At 36.1% G+C, this 24,156-nt stretch overlaps 1 protein-coding gene across 1 annotated transcript in view; it reads right to left on the bottom strand.

Moving 5' to 3' along the window:
* LOC126367001 (DNA N6-methyl adenine demethylase-like) overlaps positions 1–14,784 on the bottom strand; it is a 141,386-nt gene extending 126,602 nt beyond the window's left edge. The window contains exons 1-2 of the mRNA XM_050010349.1: positions 13,926–14,784; positions 4,997–5,137 (exon numbers count right to left, since the gene is read on the bottom strand). Coding sequence (XP_049866306.1) covers positions 4,997–5,137; positions 13,926–14,189 — 405 coding nt within the window. The 5' untranslated portion in view covers positions 14,190–14,784. The remainder of the gene's footprint in view (positions 1–4,996; positions 5,138–13,925) is intronic.
* Positions 14,785–24,156: the final 9,372 nt, after the last annotated feature.

Genomic DNA, 24,156 nt, shown 5'->3' with positions numbered 1-24,156 from the left:
ATGTAACGCCTACTTACTTACATCTACTTACCGATGTAGTCTCAGTACGACGTAATCTTATCTAAAGTAAAGTGTTATAAAAATAGTAATTATAACTTGACATTAAAATTAAGTTTGAGTCCAGAATCCTTTTAATTATTAAACTTGCAAGTCTAAAAGCTTTTAACTTAAACAGAAGTAATATAAGTAGTAGGTATTCTTATAAAACTGATACAACGATCGATCAAACGTCAAAAAGTAACACCTTTAACTCAACAATAGGTACAATCAGATCTACGATAACCTAGAGGCGTTCCATTTTCAAACGGCGCAACGCGATTGGAGCGCGCCGCGCAAGCGCAGCTGCCGCGCACATTGCGCTCGACTCGTGCGCACCGGAGATAATGTGGGCGACATATGAACCGTGTATAAATAATGCCTCGGTTTGCTTGAAAAAAGGAAATTGACGGCTGCCTAAATTCTGCAGCTTAATGTTGTTGGCCTGTTAAAAGGTGGGATAAAGCAAGCTGTTGTTATTATAAATATATATTGAAAAAAAAAGACTGAAGAAAAAATGGCCGCTGATAAGCGTGAACACTGCTAAGTAATGTTTCATTTATAGAAAATTAACCTGAATCGTCGTCATTAAAGATATACATACGGGTACTCAAACCGTGGATTGAAGTCAAGGCGGGTTCTTGCCGTTCTTGTCATCCCAAACACAATGAAGTAAGTAAGAAAATTTTGAAAGGACAAGAATTGAATCTACGTTCCGATTCAACTAACAACGTTAATCTTTCTTTAGGAATAGTCGAAACGCTATTGAAAACAGCTCTATTTTCATATGAGTACGTTTGATCTCATGTTAATTAGATTCTTGTACATAACATAAACAGCTTATATACGGTACGTCCCACTGCTGGCCAACAGCTCATTTCCATTCCAGACCATTTTCATATGAATACGTTTGATCTCATGTTTATTAGATGCTTGTACCCTATTTAAAATTATTTATACACATTTTTTCTTTCTCATAAGACACAGAACTAGCTTGCAAATTGCAACCTGACTGACAACAGGGCAAAATAACAAAATAGCAGAAACTAGAGGTATATAAAATACTAATAATATCGTCTTTAACTTGATCATGTACAGGCATTCGATAAACACCTTTGATAAGGTGCCAGGTGTCAAATATACTCAGCACAGTACTATAATTGTTCATTTACTTAGCTGACTCTATAAATGTTGCAACTTCATGTAAGATGGTATCGGTTATATCACACATGTCTATCAATTGTACTGGATTAAAAATAAAAGTTTTATCTACTTGTAGTGCGCTGTTTGGATCGGGTATGCTGTTAAATGTCTTTATTAATGTTACTTTAGAAGTTACCTAAAGAAGTTGTTTGATGTAATCTTTCGGACTTACAAATGTCACTGCTATTTAGCTTGCTATGGTACCACTGGTGTCACTACTGATGTGACCACGAGAGACGAGTGATCAAATTATAGGTTATTGCAAAAGTCATCATCATCCCCCTAGCATTATCCCGCTTTTCACAGGGTCCGCTTACCCGGTTTTTTACAGAAGCGACTGCCTGTCTGACCTTCCAATCCTCGGAGGGAAAACCAGGTCAATACAGGTTAGGTCACATACCTCTGAAAATGCATTTCTCGGGTATGTGGGTTTCCCCACGATGTTTTCCTTCACCGCTGAGCACGTGATAATCATTTATGATCCAAACATGAATTCGAAAACGAATTCGACAACTATTGGTTTAGTCCAGTGCTGGATTCGAACCTGCGACCTCAAAGTGAGAGACAAGCGTTCAACCAACTGGGCTACCACGGCTGCAACAATTTGAATGCTAGTGCTTCTTCTTTTAAAAAATAAAAAATAAAAACGTATTTTGAATTTCGAACTTTAAATGAAAAAGTACTTTGGAGTGCTATAATGTAAAACAAAAGAACATAAAAAGAACAATGATTACTTAAATTGCTTAAAGTATGAAACAAAAAAGCATAAAAAGGATACAAAAGGTTATAAATTACTGAACAATTCGAGAGCTTTGATTTTAAATCGGTTATAAATTATTGTCGAGCTAAACAAGTAAGCTGGATTAAGTTTTTACTTAACTTAGCCACCATTTTATATAGGTAACCTAGCTAAATTACTTACTTCAGTAAATCCGAGAAGGTAGGTACATAAATAAAACTTCAAGTCACATACCTATAAACTTCAGTTCAAATTAGGTCCTAAATAAAGATTCTTGAACTTGTAGGTCCCCCCACCCAACCCAAAAGCTTTATGGAACTTGTTTTAAAACTAATTTGCTAAAGTTACTTCGCAGCCGTTAACTTATAATCGTAAATTAAGTCAAGTACGTTTCTCTAAGAAAAAGTTTTTCGGCGGAATTCAGGTGAACAGAATTCCCGATTATTTCTCACGTTTCAACTTATCTTACGGGATTTTTTTTTCGAGAATTCTTCAGTAATGCCATTTTGTGTATTATTGTATTTTAAGAAACTATTAATTTTTTGGTTAAAGAAATAAAAAAGACAGTATTTTGAGCGTATTAGGTGTCAGGTGCAATGGTATTGACAAAATTATTAAAAAAGAGTCTTGAAAGAAATGGAAAGAAGCTGGATTAAGTTTTTATTTAACTTAGTCACCATTTTATATAGGTAAGTCGAATCATTTGAAGGAAGCTTTTACCCAGTCATGGGAAACAGACGAGACAAGACAAGTATACTATTTTCTTTTACTTTTTCCAAACTTAATATCCAAAAAGCCTTACATAAAACTGAGCAAAATTCTTCAAGAAATTTACGATATAATAATTCTCCCTGTCTTGTTGGCTGATTATCGGGAAATATCCTGCTTCCTTTTGCTTTTAAAAAACCATTAGCACACATCCCCTTTTCTCCTAATTTTCTTTCTCTCGCCTTCCTCTAATCTTTGCTATCTGTAGTATTCTTTATTATCTGTAGTATTTTCTCTTGAAAAATGAAGAAGTTTGAAGACAAAAAAGTTTTATTATGAAGACAAGTATTTATTATACTAACTAAAAATAAATAAAGAAAAGAACAAAATTCTTTCTTAACGTGGCGTCTGGTTTAAAAAAATCCTTAATTCTGGAGTTTTGGCTTAAACTATTTCAATAACGGGAATTCTTTCGCAGTACATCTTGGGAAGTAATATCAAAGACTTTAAAAGCAGAGTTCGTTGTAGGAAACTTATTTTTGGAAGAATATTCCGTGCTAATGTGTAATGGTTAAGGTTTTTGGGTTGATAGAGTCAAAATACAGGCCAGTGGTCAGCGTAGGAACGCCAGGACATTTTAAAAAGTATAAGCCTATTGACTAGCGGCAAAATTAAAGTAAACTACACGAAATCCTATGTTAAAGTACCTATTTGAACAACACTAAAACGCTATCTAGAGATGGATGGATTGAATACTGCGGCCATCATCTACTAGATCGCGCCATAACTTACGCGACTTTATTTTGAGAGAAACTAGAGTACAAAATCCAGTCCTTATGATTATTTTATTACACCTACAAAGAAGTATAGTCCAGTATAAGAGTGTGAACGATCTTTTCACGCGCTATTAACCGCGTTGTTATGTTTTTTATTACTATTTTATGGTAATCATCAGTCTCCTTTGTTTTTCAATTCATGTTTTTATTTTAGGATTTGTATTTGCTTTTTTAGCTTAATGATCCTGTGTTAAAATTATTTTATTCTTCTAAATATTACGCTGAATGACTTTAAAAGGTTGTTTGTTGTAATGATTTTACATTCGCCTAAATAAATATGAATCTACTTAGCAACTTATACTCCAGATTATTCTAAATAAAGCGGCATATTTCAATACAATGGATCTAAAGAACAAGTGTCATTTTACTTGGCACATTGAGCCATTGCTTCCGCCGCCATTTTGTGTTGTCAGCGACACGTCAGCAAGATGGCGGATATGCAATTGAATGGAATAAACGAACTCAATTTAAATTTAAAATTATATTATGATGTTTTGGAGTTGACAGTATTTGTGACAGATAAAAAAAGGTTACATAAGCAGGTCGTTTTTAATTATCTACGAGTATTATAATATTTGAATGGAAAATGTAATAGTGTTTTTTACTGAAGTTATAACCTGTTCATAAGATAAAATACAGTTTGAGGCGTACACTACCGTCTTTAAATATAAAAACTCATTTTCACTGGATATTTTTTTATTTTTTTTATCATATTAGTACTTTACAGTGTTGGGTGGGAGTAGATTACTAATGATTTTGTATACTGAGATAGAGGCACCATTTGAAACCAGCCTCTATGTTTTTTTTTTTTCATACACAGACTACTTTGAGTTCGTACTCGATTTAAAAGTACTTTTAAATAAGTCATACATCTATTTGCGTCATACCATTGGCCGAAGTAGCCAGCATTTTTTTCGAAATGCGAATTCCCTTGCCATGGATGTTTTAAACATAAGATACTAATGCAAGTTGTCGTCGAAACAACGCCGATATTGACCATGGAATTTTCATGAATGAATTGTATCAGTCAAGGACTCTCGTTCAAGTAGTTTTTCATGATGTAAGTATCGTCATTGTATTTGTTCGAAATATTTAAAGCAGTTGCCGCTAATAAATATAACTTATTCTGAAATCGTACCGTTTATGAACAACTTTCATATCGATATACATATCAGCTATTGTGATTGGAATTTTGTGTTATTTTAAAGCCAATATTATGCGTCTTGTGATACGAAACAAACAACATTTTAAATATTCACTCAGTACTTTGGAAAAATAGTACCTATTTACTGTCAGAATGACTGAAATCAGTCTCCGTTCTGTATAGCCCGCGATAAATAAATGAGCTATGCGATAAATGAACCGATTATACTGGCTGCATTGTAGCGTGATGTGGGTGTCAACAGAAGGCGATATACTTATCTACGGGCTTTGACAGAGGTGTCAGCTTATATTTAAAAAAAAAAAATCTTACCTTCTTCTCGGTCAGCTTCTCGCACCGACGTTGCTTGCAGATCTGATGCGACTTGTCGTTCCTGCAGGGTGCGCAGTCGCCGCAATTGTCTTTCCGCTGGCACCCGATGCACTCGCCACAACGTTTTCTCTTCTTCTTCGTCTGCGGAAACAACTGCACTTGAGTTATTTTGTTTATCTTATGCCTGGATTTTTGTGACTCCGTCCGGATCGCGTTTGAGTTTAATGGCTGTTCACTCAATGAATAAGTACGCAATACAAAAATAAACTAAAAAAAAACTTTTTAAAGAAAGAAAAGATTGATACTTATTAGGGCTAGCTGTAGTTTTAGAAGTGTCAAACTTAAGTCCGACTTACCAGGGACCTTAGGTAAGGTGCAAACGATTATGACAATCGACAGCGATAATTATAAAAATATATAGGATTGACATAACACCTTATGTCAATTTATTGTCATGATCGTTTGCATCTTGGCGAGCCTCCAAGTATAAAATTAAGTATCGTAGTCAATGCTAATCTATCACACTGGACAGAAAGCTCAGGACAAAAGTAAAATATGCCATGGAACTTTCGGCACCCCACATGTTGCGAATTATTCCACCACCGACAATTTAGCCTAACTTACATTTGTTACAAAATGCAAATAGCAATTCTATACTGAATTAATGTAACGCTAAAAAACATAACAGCTGTGTTGCGTCGGCCATTTTCCAAAGTAATTTTATTCGCAGTTCGGTTATCTTCGGCTGTCATCGGAGTCAGCCGATTGTGCCCTGCACAGCTGACGGAATTTTAAAAATGGAACGTAAGGTACTTGATTTTAATTTCCATTTAAACATAGAGGAGCGATTTATAACCTTAGTTTGAACTATAAAATACCCTCGTCCGTAATTGTTTCATTATTTATCGGTTTATAACTAAAGGCTGTATATGAATGCCTGTAACAGACAAGTATCTTCGAATAATATGATCAGCTGATCGGCGTCGCGGAACAAATGATACCATGTACAAAACAAAAATAACATTCGTAAAAATTCCCATTGAAAATTAAAATGCGGTATTTCTTCCTTTGCAACAGAGGTCCATTTCAACGCGTTTGATAAATATTCATTATCATTATGATGAACAAACAATGATGTTATAAAATTAATTTGATAATTAGAGACATTTATGCATTTATTCTAATCACTTACCTATCAAGCAGCTGTTTGATTAATTAAGCAAATGGAAATGACATGCTTTGGTAAAAAAGGTAACTAGTATTTCTCGTTAGAAGTCAGGTGGCAGTACTAGTTTATCTATACTGCCGTTTTTGGTATTTAGTTCCTAGTATTCATTTTTTATAATAAAGCGGACAGTGTCGGTTGTAGCTCTATGTAATTTATAAAGCAAAATGAGGTATTTGTATCCATTTAATAAGTAAAAGAAAATAGACTACATATCAAAAATTTTCTATAGATTATGAAATGCCTCCGTGGTCTAGTGACTTGAGCGTTGGGCTTACGATCGACGTTGGGAATACATCACGAAAATCACTTCGTGATTCCTAGTTTGGTTACAGGACATTACAGGCTGATCACCTGATTGTCCGAAAGAAACAAAGAGAGAAAGATAAAGTTAAGCCGTTGATCCCGGTTACTACTTACTGATGCAAGTTAGTAGTCGTTACATGAGCCATGTCAGGGGCCTTTGGCGGCTCAATAGTAACCCTAACACCAGGGTTTATGGGGTTGGTAATCCACCTCACAACCCACACGATAGAAGGAGGTCCAATAGCTATTTACCTTATTCATTTTCAATTTACTTCAATTCAGGTAAAAATTGACTCCACGAAATCCACAAATTATGTGGATTGAAACTAATGTGTCACATCATAATGTGTTTTTTCAAAATGGCGGTTACTTTCATTATAAACTGCTGAACTGTCCATCCATTAGAAAAGTGTGACTGTAGATTGTCTTGAGGTGGGCTGTAACTGTCCATCCCAATAGGAATTACGAGCGCGAATTCTGTATGTAGGTACTTGTTTGAAGACCGATAATAAGTGTACTGGAGATGTGCTTAGAAAAGGTTCAGTACGATCTACTTTCTGGCGTGCGTGTATGAAACGATTGATGAATGTGGACGAAGCAAGAGAAGAGTGTCAGGATCAAGCAAATTGAATTCCATAGTCTCTGCTTACCCCGGTAGGAAATTTATGTATGTATGTATGTAATATGTATAACAATAATCAGAAGCGTCACATCGTTTTGTAGAATTGAGTGTTCCAAATTAAAATTCAAATATAAATAATTTAGTGATAAATCAGCCCTAAGTACTTAAATACTTTAAAAATTGTATCGCGGATAACAACTACTTACACCATAAAAACAAAATTTATGTTTACTAAGAACAAAAATGTCTCAAATGTTCATACTTCTTTTTATTCTCATAAATATTCAAGCCAGACCGAATTATTTATTCAACAACTTTCTACAACTAAACAATAAATAACAAAAACATCTCAAAACACTTTTCCATAATGTTTTCTAGGAAACTCGCCGGTTTTCCCGCTTTGAATCATCCAAGTTGTACACTCTTGCAGAATAATAGACTTTAATACTAAAGCTGGAACGACGGTTATACTAATATTGTTGTGAAAGTTCTTCGGTCCTTTTCTAAATTAATTATAACAGTTTACGTAAATACGTATACTCACGCTCGTGAACCATAAAAGGGTAGGTAGAGTAAGTAAATAACGACTTGCAGCCGATTTTGATACGATGTCTCAAGATGGGTATGATGAACCGTATGGTGACAGCGATCAGCCCATCTCTACCAATATTATAAATGCGAAAGCAACTCTATCTGTCTGTTACGCTTTCACGCCAAAACTAATGAACCGATTTTGATGTGGCACAGAGATAGACTAAGACTTTGGAAAGAACATAGGATAGTTTTTACATTATTAATGGAGTCGTGAGTGGGAAGTTAGTAGTACACGTTAGAGTGAAACAAAAACACATTTTCTATTTCACTGACTAGGGAATAAGTAAGATTGTTGATTATTTATTCCGTTCGTTTTCTAATTCACGCATTTTTTTGTAAAAAATGATTCATTAATTGTATTTTTTATCCCAACTGTAACATTTTATTTATTATGAAAAGACGAATGAACGTAATTCAACACTTCAATAAAATACTTAAAATAATTATTACTTATCTATAGGCTAACTTTCAAGCTGCCATTGCATGTCTTTGAACTCATTAAGTTGTTACGTTTGAGTGTCAAAGTCACATAAAATTAAAAATATTACACATATTTATTAAGCACTTAATTAATACTTCAAACAAATTTGGGTCATTTCGCAACAAACAACAAATGTAAAAAAATGTTTTTTTTTTTAAGAATTCGTTTGATAAATTCTTATTTTTCGTGGAAACGATTGCATGTTCGAAATTCGAATATTTGATAATAACGGTCCCATTTTTTAGTCGAGAAATTGCAATTTTATTATTAGCATTTCATTTTCGTGCCGCTAATGAATGCCTTGATAACATCGTTATTTTATTTACTTGTTGACTAACAAACATAAATGGTTTTTGATGGTGATAAGCGATTGTTTGTCTGACTTTAAGTACCTTTTATTTGGTATCTTGTGTACTTATTTTGCAGTTTTCGTTTTTAAGTTGCTTACAATTAAATTATAAACGTATCACTCTTGTTGTTACAATAAACGTTTTACTGAATTATTTAACTTATATCGCAAAAGTTTTACATAAACACGGATAGTGCTTCTATTATACGAATGCTAATTTCCATGATTAAAACACAATATACCGGGTTCTTACCGTGTTATTATCAGGGATATGAGACTCCCGATATTTCAACACTGGTACAAGTGCCATGATGATGTTGTTGCCAGTGCTAATTTCCATCAAATCATGTTCAATCAATTATTAAATTTATCATGTATCAGAATGTAAATTCTTTTATTATTTTTATTATGTCGCTTTATAAATTCGATTCGATGGTTGTTGTATGTTATAATATTATTATTTAGGAAAACAAATACTACTTACATGTATTTCACTATTTTCACTTGATATTCATACATGTAATAATTCTAGATAAGCCACCTGTGTGTCAGTAGTAGATTTAATGGTTGGTAAGTTAATACCATCTTTTAAATAATTGGGTACTTTGCCTAGGTCAAAGATTATGTAATTCTGATTACTAAATAAAGACAGATCTAAAGGTGACAAAAAACGTTTTCTTTTTTCTATTTAACTAGTTTATGAATTTTAATAAAGAAAAATGTAATAATAAGTGTGACATTTTGTCACGTTTTTCTATGACGTCACAAGGTGCTTTTTCGTACAAATTCCATAGTAATTTCGTGTTTTGACGTTTAGTAAAAAGTAACTGATTTGACATTTTCTGGGTGCTTCTCCAAAAAGATCAAGACGACCAAAGACTAGGCTGTATGGGCTAAGTTCCCTTTGCCTGCCCGAATGGGCAAATTAAAAAAAAACTGATTTGACTACTAACCTTATAATACATACTTACATGTTGTCGTATGAGTGCAAAAGTATCAATATTTTAATTCTAACCGACATGAGCTATTTTATATCTTGTATCGTCTTCACCCGTTGAATGCTAAAGCGTCATGATAATTCGTTAATCAATTTAAAACTCAATAAGACGGGCACTATCTCACCATACTGTAGTGTCTTAAGTAATTGAAAGTGACCTACGAGATTGCTATCAGCATTAAGTCTGCGTTAAGTGGTTCTAGACTGCCTAGACATTAGGACAGCTGAATGCCCTAGAATTCTAGATCTGTCGATAAACGCTAATCGTTTAAATGGACTGTTCATTTGAAGAAAACACACATATAGGAGCAATTCGTTTCATAGAATTTTCATTGTAGTTTATTCATTCTGTGAGCCTGATAGAGGCGGCCAATCAGTTCGCGACAATAAACACTTCAGGACCCCGATACCGACTCCGCCGGCGTGGTCGATGATTTCCCTTATTCAGCGCTTATCGCTATCGAATATTTGAAAGAATTAATCGACCCTAGTGGGGCTAAGCGGGGCTAAGCTGGAGAAATCGTCGACCACGTCGGCGGAGTCGGTTTCGGGGTTTGTTGTCGCCAGCTGAATGTTAAATATTAATTTAATAACATAAACATTGGATCACGCCTGTATCCCTGAAGGAGTAGGCAGAGTTGTTTAAGTAGGTATATATACCTATACCCACTCCTCGCCAGCTATGTTAGATAATAATATAGTTATTCATCTAATTTATTGCATTTCTGACATGTTTATAGCAACAATAAAATTACTTGAGCACATCAACCGTCTAATAGTTCGTGAAAAACGGAATCCGAGGAATGCTATTTCTAATTACGGACCTTAACCTATCCTAACCTAACATCTTAGCGACAAAAACGCTTAGAAAAAAATATAATAATTATAGTCACTTAGATATAAGGCAGCTGGTGCTTAAAGGTGTTCGTTATTAGACTAGGAAACGCTGACATTTAATGGAATGTCGTCTGAGTGCGGCCCTGGACCTTTCCTAGCTGTTAGATAACTTTTTACACGCTAGCTACCAAGTTCAATTACTGGGAATTACAAGAAAAATGCTTTTAAAGCCAGAATGCGGATAACTGCCTATTTCTCTGTCGCTACTGTTGAGTGTTCTTAAATTTTGACAGTTCCTCTTACTATTTCAGAAAATAAACATATTGTTTCGGTTATATTTTTACACTATAACCCATTGCGCAGCGTTTAACTGCAAAATCATAGTGTTGTATTTTATTACCTAAAGATCGGAAAGAAGAAAACTCACAAAAACTTTTTTTTTAATCAAAACTGCCTTTATCCTGCTGATGGCTTTTCTTTTTTGCAACTCATCCTTCAGGCGGATACACTCCATGTTGCTCCACATTTTATAGCAATTTATCACGAATTTTAGCTGGACAGTATGGCCAACTGTCAACATTTAGGAACACGCAACAGTGCTGCCACCTGCATTTGAGCTTCTAGTTTTTATCCTCATTCTTTATAATCTGTAGCTAATAAATGGTTAATGAAGTGGAAATGAGTGAGACGAGGAGCTCGGTGGCGCAGCGGTTAACGCGCTCGGTCTGCGATTGTTGAAGTAAAGCAACTTTCGCAAAGGCCGGTCATAGTATGGGTGACCACAAAAAAAAATCATCTCGAGCTCCTCCGTGCTTCGGAAGGCACGTTAAGCCGTTGGTCCCGGCTGCATTAGCAGTCGTTAATAACCATCAATCCGCACTGGGCCCGCGTGATGGTTTAAGGCCCGATCTCCCTATTCATCCATAGGGAAGGCCCGTGCCCCAGCAGTGGGGACGTTAATGGGCTGATGATGATGATGATGAAGTGAGAATGCGTACCGTGGCAATTATAGGGTTTGATTAGTCTCTGTTTGGGGTCTCACATTTTATGACATAGTTTTCTGGTATTCCTCTCTTCTATCGTGTGGGTTGTGAGATCGATTACCAACCCCATTAACCCTGGTGTCAGGGTTACTATTGAGCCGCCAAAAACCCCTGATACGGCTCATGTAACTAAAAAGTAGTAACCGGAATCAACGGGTTAACGTGCCTTCCGAAGCACGGATCATCTTACTTTCTTAGGTGATAAGCCTTAGTGCTAACCAAACTATAAGGGTCACAAATTATTATTTTTTGTAATATGTCCCCACCGGAATTTGAACCCGGGACCTCCGGATCGTGAGCCTAACGCTCAAACTACTGGACCACTGTGGCCGTTAGTATTGAAGGAGGAAGTAACAGGGAGTCTTGTTTAGAATGTATAGTAAAGAATGCAACTATTAATTGAAGCCCTAAGGTTGCCTGGATAGAATTGCATTTCCAACAATATTGTTGCATAGTACTAAGTAGGAACATTTTGCGAACTTGGAAATAAAAACTTTTTGCCTTTTGGCATTTACATTTTTTTTAGTTAAGTTTCTAATGGCGGATTACATTAATGATCTAAGTAAATGAATTTTTTTTTTCTTGGGTCATGACGATAAGTATTTTGAATGTGACAAAATAAATTTAAAACACATGTTAAGCATATTTTCTGTAAAAATAAAATCAATGATTGCACTTTTGGCGTTGAATTATATTAATTATATGAATTAATTAAGTCTAGTATGGACACCAGTCTCTCTCACAATAGAAACATGTACACTGTGAGTAGTACTAAGTTAAGTTTTTACTGTAATTGTGAGTGAGAAATAAACTTATTTTTATTTTTTTATTTATTTATTTATTATAGAATCGCAAAAGTCTAATATTCAGAATATATACGTTATATGAAAGTACCTAGGTTGCTGTAGTCTTAAAATGAAATTTATTTTAGTACACGTATCGTGATAGGTTAACAGTTCAGCGTTTATAATACTAAGACACGACGTAATTCCTTAGTAGCTACTTAGACGTCTATTTACGGATTGGAAATTCATTTTTGTTTCTTTTTATAAAGGTCCATTGAAAGCTCGATGAACAGAAAACTCGGTGAGGTGTGATTACTTAGTTCGTCTTGCGATGGATGAACCTTTGACTACAAATATGTTAGGTATAGTCGTGAACTTATGTTATGTTCATTGAAATTAGAAAAAACTGCCTATAAAATAATAGAAAGCAATCCGTTCGGATTGAGTATAATTACGGTCGGACTTGTCAAATAAGCCGCCTAATTGCGCAGTCGTAAAATTTGAATGAAAGTCATAAAATTTTCTAAGCAGGACACGCGTAAATCGCTCCACTTTAATTTGTGTTTTAAACGAGAGAGGAAGTTAATTTATTGGCGGAGCAAGAGAATCGGCTAACTATTAAATTTATAGCCGCGAAGACAAGGAGTTCGGCCATTTCGGAACTCGATGCTTCGAATAAAAACTGCTCCTCGAATAATAAAAGGTGGAATTACGGCGAAAGTTTCTCTTTTTCGGGATCTCGGATCCACTTTGCGCGGAGTCGGATGAAATTCTGAGAATTCTCATATCTTTCGGCGAATATTCAGCTTTTCGCTATTCTCGCGAGGCTTGTTTACGCAATTCAAGTTTCAAGAAAGGGAGATTAGTTGTCGTTCCTGATTTTACTGTTTATGTCTGCGTTTCAACTTGAAAATACGAAACCGTCTTTACCATCAACATAGACAGACCGATCAACAATTTAGTAAAGATGAATTTTAACGACCAAGAAAAATAATCGAGATTTTTGTTATCCAATAAAAGCTAAAGTAATGGTCATAGCGTTTTGGTGTCATAGTAGAAAATGTTCAGAAAAACCTGTTCATCAGCGTGCACACATTTTTTTTCAGTGGCTGGGACATTCTATTCTGGTAAGTTTTGAATGATGTCCTTAGGATATTTTGATAGACCCAGAAGAAGGTTTTGGCCCGTGGCTAAAATGAGAAGTAACGGTGAATTCTATGAAAAGTGTTATTTTTGACAGTTATTCTGAATGGAGAATGTATGGAGATGGTGCACACCAGCGTCCTCCTGTCAAGGTCATCACGCCAAAAGATCCTCGTCGGTCTATAGGTAAGACTATGTAATATAATATATCCTAGGTGATGTATGTTAGTTACCAAACGATTATGACTTTTGAGTTGACTTCGCAACTTGAAGTAAGCAGATTGTTAACAGGCTTCCAACATGAGACCGGTTTCTAATCGTATTTTAAGTTATAACTATTCTTAATTTGCTTTTGTCATTCAAATGTTACACGTGCAGGGATCGAATTAAAGGTCAAACGCACATTGAAAAGGTTTACAAGGTTTATCCGGACGGAGTCGCTTCAGTCAGTACGTCTTCACGATTTTAATTAAATTTTCATGCAAGCTTATAGAATTTTAACAGCGCTGTTGAAATCACTAAATACAATATATAGAGAAAATCTCACCTGTTTTTCGCTGGAAATGTCGTCGAGTTCCATCGGGCCCGTGTTCAGCGGAGGCGCGCCGTGCATGGGCGACTTGAACCCAGCTGTGGAGGACACGGCCGCGACCTGCCCGCTGCTTTCCGAACCCACCTCCATGTTTGACCCGTCAGACTCTGAACTGTTCGCCCTCATTTTCCGTCTCTCCTTCTTCCTAAAGTCCGATCTTGTCGGCGACGCATTTCCAAACCCATTCGTCTTCTTCTCATATCCGTTGTCAATCAACATTGGATTTTGGAAATTAGTATGATGAAGCCCATTTGGAGTGTATTTGTCTTGCAGAGATTTGACGTCAAACGGCTCATTTTTTAACACGTGAACGACAGTCGGACTCTGAATGTTTTGTATTAAACTGCCGTTCTGATGGAGCAGGGTCCCGTTTTGGTGTAAGATCCCGTTTTGAGTGGGGAAGGCGTTGATAGTGGCAATGTTCGGTTGGTACAGTTGTATGTGTCTGTCGTCGATGTACGCTTGGGTCGGTGCGAGCTCTCGCGCTTGTAGGGGTGCGGGCACCAATGGGTAGCTTCTAGCGTTGACTGCGGTCAAGGTGTGGAATGTGGTGGCGTTGACGGGGGACAGGGTCGTCAACGTGGTGGAGAGCGGCGTCACCTGCGCCAGCGTGGTGAGGTGTGCGGGCGACGCCGGCGTGGTGAGCTGCGTGAGCTGGGTTAACTGACTAGGACTCGCGCTGGGCGTCGGGCTCGCGGTCACTGGCACCGGCGTCACACTTGGCAGCCCCGTCTCCGGGATCACCGTCGTCTCAGGGAACGTTTGGAACTGACTCTGGAATGACGGCAGCTTATTGGCTATCGGCTGCAGAGTGACGGACTGGTACTCCAACGGGGCCGAGAAGCCGGCGCGCAGTATGGCATCTTTGGAGCCGACCGTGATAGGCATGGACTCCCAGGGTCTGTTGATGTACTGCGGCTGGCTGGCGATGACGGACACGGTGTCGCCGGTGCGCTCGTAGTACTCCCAGCCGGGGTCCAGCAGGCGGGTGTCTGCAGTAAGTATTCGCTGCTCGTTTTCCGCCATGTCTCCGAACGTGGAAAAAGGCGGTAGATGCGCGTCTGCGCCCGCCTCGCTCCGCAGCGCCTCGCTCATGTCCTCCAGCGGCGTGCGCGCATCTTGCCACGATTCTCTCCTCTCCGTCGATACAATAACTCTTCTCTGATACAAAAATAAGCTCTACTAAGTCTATCTTGTACTGAACACGAATCTGCGCGGAACTTTATATTTGTACTCTAAAACCTTTCAATTTGTTTGAGTCTGGTTATAGCACTTACGTTACGGTTATACGGCACACTGGTTTACACTACACTAATCACAATATCTTCGTTTGATCACTAACAAATAAATAATGTAAAAAATCCTTAAATAAGAGGCAGTAACATACTAGTCTTAGTGTCTAGGGGCTTTATAAAAATTCTTTGGCTGACTTTTTTTAGAAAATGCTCGAGGAATTGGTTCGTTTTTTAAATGTTAATAACGATCGATAAAATATTTTGTGCACTCGTTTAACGATTTTCTATTATTTTGGAACGTTTAAATACTGGTCGTTGATAGATTTCTTCTTTCGCTTGAAGGCTTCGTTTTATTGTAAATACCGATCACTTCAGACTTAAATTAATTTGTACTGTTTGAGAGTTGCGTATACTATTTACGATTAGTTTTATCGTTAAAAGGTTAAAAAAATAGTGCTTATATTTAGTTATTTTGAAAGGAAAGATATGACTGGAGGCTTTGGTTGTCGATTGTTGGATTTTGGCTTCGCGGTGCAGGGCGGTGTTGTCGTTATCCGGGCGGCCTGCACCAATCTGTGGACAAAACACACTACATTAGCACTATCATAACACTTCCACATAGCAATCACACTATCAAGGGGTAAGCAGAGGCGTATGGTACACCCACTTCTCACCAGATACGTTTGAGTCCCGTGTAATAGGGGGCGAATTCTGAAAACCACGTGATATCAATTATCTACGATCCAAACATGAATTAAAACTCAGAAAGACGCATCAGTGCTTTGGGGCAAGAACTGGGGGGTTGAAATGGCCACGTCGAAGCAAAATAATGTCATCATCATCATCAGCCCATTAACGTCCCCACTGCTGGGGCACGGGCCGGATAGGCAGGGAGATCGGGCCTTAAACCATCACGCGGGCCCAGTGCGGATTGATGGTTATTAACGACTGCTAATGCATCCGGGACCAACGGCTTAACGTGCCTTCCGAAGCACGGAGGAGCTCGAGATGAAAACTTTTTTTTTCTTTTTTTTGTGGTCACCCATCCAATGACCGGCCTTTGCGAAAGAAGCAATTCATCTAAGAAAGCAATATTGCTATTTGACATTTGTTTGCATTGCGCACTTACTTTTATATGCGCAAATGAAAAATTGCAATATTCCTTTCTTAAATGAATTGCTTCGATGTGGCCATTTTAACCCCCCTGGGATTCGAACCCGTGAGACTACGATGTAAGTCACGCGTTATCCGAACAGGGTCATCGAGGATTTTCTTAACACTTCAGTACTCAGAGAAAAATGATGGGTAACAGTAATGTAATATGGAAATAAAATTATAGACAAGGAGAAGTGTGCCGGCTTATTGCTAAGTAGCGGGAAACATTTGGGTGTATGACAGATATAATAATAATACCTAACAACTTTGTAGACAAAATGAAAATAACATGTAGGTATAGATAAGTACTTTCCCGGTTTGATATTTTATTATATTAGGTAAGTTGCAAGAGGACTCTATCATGGTTTAATTAATTTAAAATTAGATATAGCTTCACCCTTTAAATGACATGATTAGTTGGCAGAACAAAAAAAAAACAATCCTATTTTTTAAATATAAAAAACAGTCGGCATTATCAGAACTCGTCCAATGCGTTTAAAACAAAACACGCGTAATAATCCACGCGTACAGACGCAAAATATTACCTCATTCGAAAATTGAAATAAGGTGGTCTATTCTCAAACCAGCAGGCGCGGTAAAATAAATTTGAAATAAGGAGGAAGAAATTCGGAAGTTGGAGTCAGGCCGACATGTTTACTACCCGCGGCCGGCGCATGCGCGTAACAATGTTTTGAATAGGCCGCGAATCGATGGCGCGAACACTTGCATTCGACATTGTTATTCTGTAACGTTTTTAAAGAAATCGAAAGAAATCAAACCTAAAAATGGTAAGTAAGCCATTATTATAGTATGGCTTATTTAGAACTTTATTGTAAACGTATCTGAATTTTACGTGGGTGTACACCTAAATGTCTCTTTTTAATAACAAATTTTATGTTTGAAGGCAGAACAACATTTTAAGGGATAATTTATAATTTTATTAAGCTCATGCGTATTTAAAAAGTACACGTGACTAATCACAATCGCAAAACAATCACAGCATGCAACATAATACCTATTTTCGAAAACCTCAGATTTAGAAACCAATCCAAAGGACACAAACAAACTGAACACCTTACGAAACAGTCACCAAATCGGCTGCACCATTACGTCCCGATAAAGAAGTTGGCGCGATAATCACGTTGTCATGTGCTGGCAACATTTCCCGCCTCGTGGGCGATGACGTCACTCCCCCCTCGCGACCTGACCCCGTTATCCGTGCGTGCACCCCCCAAGCGTGGAGAATAACCCGCTTATGTGCAATAATACTGATAAGTTTTGCAATACATACAAATGTGTTCGAATATTACCTCTAGATTTAAAAAAGGAACAGAGTATTTTATTGTTTTAAAAAGAATCCTCAATCGACAAAAATTGACTCTAAAAAGTCGTTTGTTTAAAACGAATTTTATAATTGTTTAGGGATGTTTAATATCGATGTAGGCACCTACTGTATTAAATTAATGTATAAACCTAATTTACAAATTGAAAACATGTTGATAGCAAAAACATTTTTAAAAACACCTAAAAACACAAATTTTAAAGGTGTAACACCATGCAAAGTGAAGAAAAAACGTATGGAAATCATAAGTTGTATCGCGAAACGCAACTTTCCGTGAAGATTGAGGTATTAGAGAAATAAGACGTATCGCAAGTTCTTCACAACAACTCCAATACTTAGAGAAAGGGAATCGAGTTGCTTCGTTATAGCGGCAGTGTATGTATACTAGTTCTGTTTGGCGTCAGTGTTGGTATTGTCTATTGTAATAGGGGAAGTTTGCAAGATAGTGGGTATAGTAAAATGTTTTACTGCAATATGTAATTTAAAACTGTAATAAAATACTAAAAGTTGGTATTGTAATTTGTATTTCAAATAAAAAGCAACATTTTATGAAGTTAACTAGGCTGAAACTGCAAATATATTTGCCATTCGATATTCAAAATCATCTTTGAACTTTGAAGTCAAAATATATTTCATTAAAAATAAATATATTTTATAAAAAATAGATAAAAAATATATTTTGTTAAAATTCCTTAAAATAATGAATATTTATTTCTTTTATTTTACCCATAGAATATATTCCTAATAAAGCTTTTATTTTCAGGCAAGCTTAAAACTGACTGCAGTATTAACAGATATTCTCTGGTGAAATAATTACTACTTAATTATAGTTCTGTCACTGTATAAAGCCTAATTTGTTCCATATACGGTATTTTATTTCGAGCGCTGACGTCAGTACTTCTGCAGATGAAACATGGTCGATTGTCTCTGGACGTATTAAATATCTATAAATATCGCTTTTCTTTCCTCTTTTACTAGCAAAACGTGACAACTAGAGAATGATGAGAATGGAATCGAATGGATAATTTATATTTAGAACTGTCTGTTTTTGAATCGCATCTCTATTTTAGAATTTTATTTTTAAAATAGACAATACTTATAACTTTTTTAATTTTAAAGTTTGCTTTTATTTGTAAAAGTTTTGGTCAGTATAAAGCATTTATGTTTTTTTTTTAATAGCTTAGTACTGTAGTGCATAGTGCTTATTACTCATCTATTTTTAGGGGATGAATGAAGAACGTTGTACATTATTCGTAATTGCATAGCTATTGGAAAACAAACCGTGATTACTTTTTGATGTTTTGAATGCTTAATAAAGTGTAAAGCCTGTAAATCGAATAAAAATATTATAAGAAAATAAAAAATCTTTATCACATAACAATTTGAACTATTTCCTGAAAATTCCAAAAATAACAATTAAACCATTCCAAAAATAAGTTAGTTGGCTTGTTTCTGTCAGATAAAGGCACAGTTTCGTTTTGAACTATTCAAAAATAGTTCCCTTAAAATAGTGCAGCCGAAATAGAGCGTAGCCTAGAGCGCAAGCGCATCTTTCTATTAATAGTTTGTTTACTTCTTATTATATAGTGCATGTTGAAAACGTACAGCAGAAAACACATACAGATGATGTGTCTAACACATATTATATATTATTCTTATTAGTGTGAGCTTATAAAAGCCTGAATGAAATAGCTTTAAGCAAAAATGATGCTAATTTATGTATGTACCTACCTAGATACTTAAACCTTTCTTACTTCTGGGGGGTTAAAATGGCCACATCGAAACAATTCCTCTGAGAAAGCAATATTGCTATTTGACACTTATTTTCATTGCGCACTTACATTTATATGCGCAAATGTAAAATTGTAATATTGCTTTCTTAGATTTATTGCTTCCTTCAGCGCTCCCCATTTGTCCGGCCAAGTAGTTAATGCCATCTGCGGCAAATCTACAATAAGTCACGTCAAAAAAAAAAAAAAAATTGCTTCGACGTGGCCATTTCAACTCCCCTGATTTCGGGTTTCCAATTAATCCGAATTGCAATTTCTAATTACTTTTAACTTCATTCTAACTTATTTTTATTTATTAATTCGTTTATTTTATTGTTCTTTACAGCCGTGGTAGCGGAGTTGGTATAAAGCTTGCCTCTTACTTTGAGGTCGCAGCTTCGAATCCAGCACAGGCCTAAACCAATGATTGTCGAATTTGTTTTCGAATTCATGTTTGGATCATAAATGATTATCACGTGCTCAGCGGTGAAGGAAACCCACATTCCCGAGAAATGCATTTTCGGAGGTATGTGACCTATCCTGTATTGGGCTTGTTTTCCCTTCGCGGGTTGGAAGGTCAGACAAGCAGTCGCTTCTGTAAAAACGGACCTGGGTCGTTCTTCTTTTTTATCGACAATGATCTGTACTTAGTTCTGATAGGTTATATGTTTTAGAATTTTATTTAATCTTTCCATTGTCCAAAAATATAGGTAATCTTATTATACTCAAAATACTAGCAAAATACTAATCGGTACCTTGATTAGTGATTAACTTAGCTTGATTGTTTTTCACAAAATTCTGTGACAGAGTGGTAAATCAAAATGCTGTCTCCGATGAAAAGGGCCACTCTGTCACATTTTTTTTTTTGAATGCCCCTGCAAAGAAAAGTATATTAACAAGATAAAGAGAAACTCTAAATAGTCCTCTATAGACACATTTTTATATGATGTTTTAAAGTACTTATTGTCGTTATAATTTTAAAGGTGTTAAATCCGATATATCGAGAAAATGTATTTTTATTGTCGATAAAAAAGAAGAATGACCCACCTGTCAAATCTTCAGGTTAGGTAAGCGGACCCTGTGAAAATCGAGGTAATGCTAAAGAGATGATTGTTTTTTAGGTACATGCAATGTTCTATAGGTAAGTATCTCTATGACATCATTGTCGTCAAAATAGTAAAGAACCATTTGTATTTGATTCGTCGTTCATTCTTACCTTGTATCAGCGGTACTCATTACTCCACTAGTCAGATAGCAAAGTACTATATACTTTATACCGCCAGCTTCAAAGAGATGTCTTTTGTCTTCAAAGAGGGGTAAATTGCGAGTCGCTTGCGAACTTCCGAGTTTTCACTTCCCTCGACCGCTTGCGGTTTCAAAGAAAAAAGCGATAGACATTATTTTGATTGAAGATTTTGAATTTGGATTTTTTTATTCTTGCTGTTATTTTTTTTTATTAAGTACTCATCATCATCTTTCTAGCATTAGGTATCCCGTTTTATACAGGGTTTGTTTAACTAACCTTAAGATTTGACAGGTCCGTTTTCTTACAGAAGCGAACCCGCGAAGGGATAACCAGCACAGTACAGGTTAGGTCACATTCAATAACACGTACATACATATTTTTATTAAGCACTACTACATAATATATAATATAAAAAAATAATAACAATTTAGACAACTACTAAATAAGTATGACAATTACAGTGTACTTACGAGTAGCATCTACAAATTGGTAATTTAGATACTTTATCTTTTTCTTATCGTGTGGGTTGTAAGGTGTATTACCAACCTCATCAACCCTGGTGTCAAGGTTATTATTGAGCCGCCAAAGGCCCCTGACATGGCTCATCTAACGACTACTTACTTACATCAGTAAGTACGAGTAGTAACCGGGACCAACGGCTTGCCTTCCGACGCATGGATCATCTTACTTTCGGACAATCAGGTGGTCGGCCTAATAACCTAATCAATCTTAGCGTGATCCCTATCGCAAAGTGATTTTTGTGATATGTCCCCACCGGGATTCGAACCCGGGGCCTCCCGATCGTGATACACCTCAGAAAGCTTACTGTCAGATTAATGTTAAACGTAACGTAACGTTATACATATATAAAATACTGAAAAACAAAACCATTCTCACAATATTTTCGCTAAAAGCTTTCTTCTACTTTGTTTTGCTAACAGTTCTTTGATAAATGACGGCTCCTGGCAGTTCAACATACAGCTGTACGCGAAGCTGTACGCACAATAAAAATTAAAATGATTCCATCATTGCGTCATCAAGTTCCAACGCGAAGCAATCACAAGGCAGAACTCTTTGTGGCCGATACAAAGAGCGTTCGAAAAAAAGATTAAAAAAGCTGCTTGAACGCAAGTCGTGTGTGTGCAGTTTAAGCGCTTTATTTGCTAGGTTGTGGCTGTGTGGGTGAGTGGACGTGTGTGCGTCGCGATAGTATCTGGGTCTGCGTTGTCAAGGGCAACCGTACGCTGCAGCGAAAGCATTGCGCTTTCAGCTTTGCGCTGTAATTATACGGCCTATTTTTAGGGTCGGATGTTGTCGCTTTTTTGTGGCACGACGCGCCGGGCGACGCTTGGATGCAGTTCGAAAATCCTTCGCTGGAAACTATTGGTGTTGCAAGCTGTCTAGTGGTATGGTAACTTCTTTCGCTCTGCTCCGCTAAATTTTAGCATTTAGCTACAGCTTTGTTGCAATTCCCTATCAGGGGGAGTAAAAAACATTGAATCAATTTCACCTAAACAAGCAATATTGCTATTTGACATTTGTTCATATTGCGCACTTACTTTTATAGACTTTTTTATACTTTTACTGTTTTAGACGCTCTGATGTCTTGATTTTGCATATTCATGTATGTATACACTTTAAAACCATGTCATATAAACTTTTTTGACAAATTAAACCGTAAGTCTCATTAAATGTCAATGCGATAGAGTTCTAAAGTGGGTACATGATATTGTTCATGACATGACATACGTTCATGTGTTATTAATAGTTTTATAAGTACCTAAATTTATTCGTATTTGTGGACTTACGAATCATTCGTCAGATTAAACTAGCAAAATCCCGATTTTTCCTCAATTTGTTTGTAATCCTTCACATTGTTTTCCGAGCTTTCACGTCGATTCATACGATATCACGTTTCATCAAAGGTGTCAAATCTTTTTTTGACATTTGATCAGTACCTACATCCCAGTTTCTTTAATGTCGTCAACCCTTTATCCTTTTGCTACTACCTTTTGGAAGTAAATGATTATTTGATCAAGTTTTTTTTTGATCACCAGCTGTTGGTACATCCTGTGTATAACCTGCACCGGAAATTGATATCTCACATGATTCTTATCACTGATAAGGATTTCGCTAAAGTGCTTGTTGGAGTATTTATAAAGCTGAATTGTAATGAAAACTTTAAAAGAGGAACTATTAGCGAACATATTTTCGTCCTCGTAATTATCAACGAACTTTATTACTTTTCTAATAATGACTTAGAGATCTGTTGTGATTAGTTTAAAAAAAAAACGATACAAGAAACTCAATCAAGAGTTGTGCCTACTTAAACTAGAATGTTCGAAGCATTTGCAAAAATTTCTAATTTACAAAAGTTTTACAATACGCAGATGTATAAAGACGCATATTTTTCTAAATTAGCAATATCTAAACGACCACACAGATACTACTTTTTCAAATTTCAGTTCAATACAGACGAAGATAATTACAATATTATAATTAACACGATGCATAAATTACAGAGATTTACAGTTCGTTCAAGGAATGAACATAGATTAGTTTCAACAGACAGGAAAGGACTTACAAGAACGTCTTGAAATAATTTAATTACAAACGACGGTAATGAAGTGGCAGACTCAACATACTAAGCACATATCTACATTTGTAATCTTCACTTAAGTCTTTTCGTATTAAAATACTATACATCAATGATTTTCACGGATTTTTTGGTATGTCTGCCGCATAATACCTAAGATTTTAAAAGCTTTCCAAAATTTTATACTTATTCAAAAATTTGGATCATTAGCATCTCAGAGCATTTAATTATTATCTGCCAATACTATGCTCATTTCAATCCTATTACATACCACCTCCTTTACTGCTACTTCAGAATTTATCGGGCCTAATAATGTAAGTACTCACAATGTTATACACAACATGATCTCTTTATGGATATCTACGACAAGACTGTAATTATAATCAGAATTTTCCATTTACAAAATTTTTCAAATATAAAATAGACGTTTACTGCCAAATCTAACTCCAAAACTTCTGACCGGAACGATCAGACCAAGCAAAAGTCGCTTTTGATTTATCCAATTGTTTCTCACACAGCAGCAACCTACATACTATAATCTGCCGTAATAATATTGTGCACAGGATACACACATCAAACCGATTGCCAGTAACACAGTATATATTATTCGCTACACATATCATTTGCAACAAATTGATGGGTAGAAATGTAGAAAAGATGACGTAGGTAAAAGCACTAACTATCTTGTTCAATAAAGACATGATAACAGTGTAGATAAAAGCAGAAATGTAAAAAAAACGGAACGTAAATTGCAGTTGGTGGTTGATTATAACGCAGTAGGTACAACAAAACGTAAGAAATAATTAGCAACAGACACAGATTTCGAAGAAAGACGAATATAGT

Source organism: Pectinophora gossypiella, chromosome 5 (assembly GCF_024362695.1).
Source record: "Pectinophora gossypiella chromosome 5, ilPecGoss1.1, whole genome shotgun sequence".
Classification (NCBI taxonomy): Eukaryota; Metazoa; Arthropoda; class Insecta; order Lepidoptera; family Gelechiidae; genus Pectinophora; species Pectinophora gossypiella.
Note: the sequence above shows the minus strand (reverse complement) of the source record. Positions and strands in the feature narration are given on the sequence as shown.